We start from the raw sequence: 6,014 nt of genomic DNA, 5'->3' as shown, positions 1-6,014 counted from the left end.
TTTTTTAAAAAACAATACTATGAGTTCTAATTAATTGGACCAAATTGAGACAAAATCATAAATTTAGAGTCAATCGAATTAATTGAAATTATAGAGACCAAAATGACACAAAAATCAAAATACGAGAACTATTATCGTACTTTGCTCCTGTTTTTTTAAAGTGGCTTATTTTTCATCTCTTCCCATCACTCACTCATCATTTTGTCATTTGTGGAATGTTTAAATATTGTTTATGTTATTTTTGTAATTTAATCTACAATGATAAAAAATTTGAAGTTTTTAGTTGTCTGCTAATTTCAAAGTTTTTCTTCTCTTCTATTATTAATGGTAAAATGTAAATAGTGAATTTGTACTCTTGTTCTGCTAATAAAGGTTTTTCTTCTATTATTAATTAATAATAATGGTAAAATGTAAATTTGGATTTGTATTCTTGTTCATAACTTTTTGGTTACTACATTGAGAGCTGACAGTTGAATATTTGCTTTGAAATTTCAATGATTTGTGAGACTTGATATTGAAGAAAACTGTTACACTCTAAGATTTCACATTTGGACTAGACTTATAGGCAATTCTTGCAGTTTTTATATCAATAATACAGCACATACAACTCTTAGATTACATTACATGGTGTACTTAGAAAACAGAAACACAGAAATATGAGAACTAATATATAGATGATATTAGGCATACTTATATCACAAGCAAACATTTGAAATTAAGCGTCGGACCAAGTTATATTCAAGTTGCCCCAGTTATCTTGAGGAACACCTAAGGCTTTCCACACAGCTTTTGAAGCATCAATGATGTTGTTAGGACACGGAGGTTGATAATCATGGTCTTGATCACATCCCATCGTTGAGTCACACTCATCGACCACCATGGCCACCACACTCCGCCCATTAGCATTGATGGTGATGTTGTTGTGGCACCGCCTGCGTCCTTTGTTCCATCCAGTTGATAATGCCACGACTGGCAAGTCAACAGAGTGATATTTACCGTCACATTCACTCGGACCTCCACCATCTCCACCTTTTTGAAAGCTGTTAATAGTGAGGGTTGCATTGGTTTGGCTAGAAACTTCTGGAGAACACTTGTATGTTGTGTACATTTTTCCTTGAACAAAACAATCCGAATCATTCTGTTGGTTACATTGGCCCGGAGGTGGTTTCTTTCCCATTATTTTCCCACTTGGGCTACAAGCCTGACCCTCAACATCCAAACAAGCTGTAAATAAGAGACATACTAGTAGTAGATGTTTTTGAGGAAAAACTCTTCATTTTTTCTCTATTCTTGTTTAGAACTTTGAAGGCTTGATGTAGATAAAGTGTTTCAAGAGGCATAAATAGCAATTTCCTTAGGGAATTAACCCATATTCTGATCTATATTACGAAAATACTGGCCACTTGTCATGTGGTGATATGGTTCCAAGAAGGGTATTTCATTAATTTGGGAAAAAGTATTGGGGTGATTGGCTAGTGGGATTGGCTAAGAAAGAACAAGAAAAGGCATATCAAATGTAAACGTGCTTGATGGTTTCAAATGACACTAATAAACTAACATAACTGACACGGATTGATGAATATCTTATTTTGTAGCAGAAGAGAAAAAAGAGAAAAGAAGGGTATAGTCTTGAGTTCAACATATTTGTTTAAAGACAAGTATGCTACAAATTTGTCTTCAACATCAATACTAGATGAAATCATGTAAGGTGCTCATACAGACTAATTGTTGGTCACATGGTATTATCAATTAATAGCGTAGTAAAATTTTTGTTTACGAGTGAGACAATATAATATTTGGTGCAGCCATCAACATCATAGACATTTTGGAGTAAAATTAGTTAAGCATTAGCAAGGGCGGAACTAGGGTGTTCCTACTAATTAAAATTATGTTGTTCATGTGCTCCTGATTTGTTGACATGATTAAAGAAAAAATAATAGGTAAATTATAGTGATCAAGCTTGAGATTTAGAAAAAAATATAATAAGATTTACAAGTTTGTTGTTATTACATCAATGTTTCTTTTAGTAAAGCTAAAATGACCAAAATTAGTGTAAATAGTGGGTAGACATATGGATAAATAAAATAAAAAATATAGTTTAGTCAGAGTTTCAAAATTACTAAATTGTACCCATAATTTATCATTATTAATTTTAAATTATCTCTATTTTTATTGTCCTTTAGTTTTGAACCTTGCTTTTATTTCCCCTCTTTATCTATTTTGCCAATTAGTAAAATATTTCGTGTATGGTTCTCAATAAACTTTTGTCTCGGATAAAAATCCTAGCTCCCCATACCTCCACCAAGCAATCTCATATGATCCAGTGAACTATGATATACTTGATATCCTAATAACATTAATGATATTAAGGTTGTGATAATTTCTTCTCTGGATGTATGTACAAGGATGAAACCATCTCGAGATGAATTAGAGCTTCGACACTTGTTGGAGCCTTCAAAGAACCCTATTTGCTGACACTTAGAACATGATCAATACTGCCTGGCCGTAGCTTGGTCTCTCCAATTAATGCTTAACTAAGAGCATATCGCTATTTTGTTTCCTCAAATGGATTAATTACTACACTAGCTATTTTAACAAGAAAAATACTTGGTGGCCTGAATTTGTGTGGCTCAAATGTGTCAAAACGACATCGTTTTACACTCAAAACGATGTCGTTTTGAGTGATTCGAGCCATGATTTTTCGAGCCATCTAGCATTGTTGTATTAACAATTACAATTTTTTTCCAAACTAGTTAAATTTGAAGAGTCTTGAGAGATTCTTTAAACAGTTTTGTGAATAAATAAGTAAAATAAAAACAACCGTTAGAGTACATAGTTGAAAAAGTAGTTAGATAAAATAAAGAGCATTCCTTCTTTATACTTTAATTAATAAAAAATAAATAGAAATGTCAGAGTTGCTCTACGTGATTAGAGTGGAGAAAGAGAGGAAGAACAAGAAGATAAGAGTAATGTCAGTAAAGTTGGTGACCATTGTTGGCTGTTCAACTCGGTCAGGTGGTCTGCACGAGCTCGAACAACTTTGTCCCACAGGCCCAATAGCCCAGTTTGGTCGAATCCACTTCAATATATTATTTACAAAAATAAATGAAAGTGCAAAAGTTGACATCACTATTATATTTATCTCATTCCTTGTGATGTTCAACTTACAAGATGGTCATCACCAAAGTTTATGACCCACAGAGCTAAATTCAATTCTAATTCAAAAATTTGATACATTATTAATGTATATTAGATATTCTTTTTTTTGGTAAATTGTTTCCACATACCACATAGTCTAAACTTGCTAGAGAAACTTTTTTATATTAAATATTTGTAATACATATCATACAAAACACAACTCTTAGACTTCATTCATAGTATTAGGAAAACAAATCACAAAGACAACTACTAATACAAAGAGGATAATATTACATATAAATACTTATATCACAATTTGAAATTAAGCATCGGACCAAGTTATATCCAAGTCACCCCAGTTATCTTGAGGGATACCCAAGGCTTTCCACACAGCTTTCGAAGCATCAACGATGTTGTTAGGACATGGAGGTTGGTAATCATGGTCTTGATCACATCCCATAGTTGAATCACACTCGTCGACTACCATGGCCACCACACTTCGTCCATTAGCACTAATGGTGATGTTGTTGTGGCACCGACTGCCTCCTTTGTACCATCCAGTTGATAATGCCACAACTGGCAAGTCATCGGAGTGATATTTGCCATCACATTCACTTGGACCACCACCATCTCCATTTTTCTGAAAGCTGTTAATAGTGAGCGTTGCCTTCGTTTGACTAGAAATTGCTGGAGAACACTTGTATGTTGTGTACATTTTGCCTTGGACACAACAATCCGAGTCATTCTCTTTGTTGCATTGGCCCGGAGGTGGTTTCTTTCCCATTATTTTCCCACTTGGGCTACAACCCTGACCCTCAACATCCAAACAAGCTCCAAATAAGAGACATACTAGTAGGATAGCAGATGTTTTTGACGAAAAACTCTTCATCTTTTCTCTCTGTTCTTGTTTTGAACTTTGAAGGTTTGATGTAGATAATGTGTTTCAAGAGGGTATAAATAGCAATTTCCTTAGGGAATGAACCCATATTCTGATCTATATTTACGAAAATACTGCTGACTTGTGTTGTGGTGATATGGTTCCAAGAAGGGTATTCCATTGATTTAGGAAAAAGTTTTGGGGGTGATTGGCTATTGGGATTTGCCAAGAAAGAACAAGAAAAGGCATATCAAACTGTAAACGTGCTTGATGGTTTCAAATGACACTGATAAACTAACATAAATGACAAGGCTTGATGAATATTAGTTTTAATTTGTAGTCTAATTTTGTAGCAAAAGAGCAAAAAGAGAAAAGAAGGGTCATAGGCTTGAGTTCAACATCTTTTGATTAAAAGACGAGTATGTTACAAATTTGTCTTCAACATGAAGATAGTGGACATAATACAAGTAGGGGGCGTTTTTTTCATGAGGCATGTGATTGGACTCTATATTTAATATAGTTACTAGTCCCTTATTTGGTTATAAAAATAAAAGTCTAATTAATAGTCAAATAGTTCACGGACTATTTATCTTAGAACTAACAATTTTTTGTATTGCAATCTCTCTTCATTCAATTATTCCAAACAAACGCTCCGTACAAGATGAAATCATGTAAGGTTCATACAGACTAATTATTATTCACATGGTGTTCTTAGCTAATGGCGTAGTTAAAAATTTTTACGAGTGGGACAATGCTGTATTTGGTGCGGCCATCAAAATCATAAACGACACATTTTGAAGTAAAATTAGTGAACTGTTAATACGAGCAAAATTAGAATTTTACTCGAAAGGGACTAAACTATAGGTCTTCTACTTCACAGATTTTTTCAATACATTTCTGTCGCAACAAATTGATTTCCATATGAATCTTTGCAAGTCTCACATAAAGAGATTTCAAGACCCTTCACATTATCTATCATTATATTTTCATATTTTTGAGTTTGATATTTTTTTAGGTTTAAAATTTATATATATATATATATATACGCATATGTATTGGGACATTGGGAGTGAGGTCCTGCTCACTAGGTTATGCTTACTAATTAAAATTTATGGTGTTCATGTGATCCCTGATTTGTTGGATTATGGTACATTAAGCCTTAGTAAATGATTTCATTGGGTTAGGATATTCAAGAAAAAAATAATAGGTAAATTATAGTGATCACCCTTGTGATTTAAAAAAATTACAATAAGCTTATAAGTTTGGTATAATTATATTGATCTATTTTTTAGTAAGGTTAAAGTGACTAGAATTAGTGTAAAGAGATTTCAAGTAATTATTATTCACATGGTATTATCAATTAATAGCGTAGTAAATTTTTTGTTTACGAGTGAGACAATATGGAAGAACATAGAAAAAAAGTATGAAAAATGCGCATGTCAACACGATAGCGCATGCATACAATAAGTATACTTATTTGCTGATATTTTCCTTAGTTTCATTAGTAATGCTAGATTTGTTCCCGTTTAGTAGAGCTTATAAGTTCATTTTTTAGAGTATAGCTTAAAAAAAAGTCATTGGGTGTTTGACTTAGCTTTTGGGTTTCAACGGCATAAAAAAAAGCTAGAGGTAGTAAGAAAGGGACGGGGAAGATTTCATGTGTTTTTTGGACGAATTACATTCGTGGTCTCTATATTGTCCCTTATATTATTTTGGTCTCTTTACTTTTAATTTTGACCTTTAATTAATTTTAAATTTTGTGTTATTTTGGTTCAATTTTGATAATGCCGTTAGTATTTTTGACGAAAAATAATCACTGAATTGATTGAGTTTAACTTGCTAAATTTAGTAAATTTATAATATTACTTGCAAAAAATCCGACACATGCCATTTATATGCATATTTTTTATAAAAAAATACTATGAGTTGTAATTAATTGAACCAAATTGAGACAAAATTATAAATTTAGAGTCAAAATTGAACTAATTGAAATTATAGA

The 6,014-nt window shown here is 32.5% G+C and overlaps 1 protein-coding gene across 1 annotated transcript; it reads right to left on the bottom strand.

Annotated features, from left to right (window-relative positions):
* Positions 1-570: 570 nt before the first annotated feature.
* Positions 571-4,050, bottom strand: LOC114295258 (uncharacterized). The gene is made up of 2 exons (XM_028239479.2): positions 3,467-4,050; positions 571-1,201 (listed from the first exon to the last, which is right to left on the bottom strand). The coding sequence occupies exons 1-2, from the start codon at positions 4,025-4,027 to the stop codon at positions 716-718; spliced, it is 1,047 nt and encodes a 348-aa protein (XP_028095280.2). The 5' UTR covers positions 4,028-4,050; the 3' UTR covers positions 571-715.
* Positions 4,051-6,014: the final 1,964 nt, after the last annotated feature.

Source organism: Camellia sinensis, chromosome 2 (assembly GCF_055761805.1).
Source record: "Camellia sinensis isolate YWXY chromosome 2, ASM5576180v1, whole genome shotgun sequence".
Classification (NCBI taxonomy): Eukaryota; Viridiplantae; Streptophyta; class Magnoliopsida; order Ericales; family Theaceae; genus Camellia; species Camellia sinensis.
The sequence above is the reverse complement of the archived record's forward strand: the minus strand, read 5'-3'. Positions and strand labels throughout refer to the sequence as shown.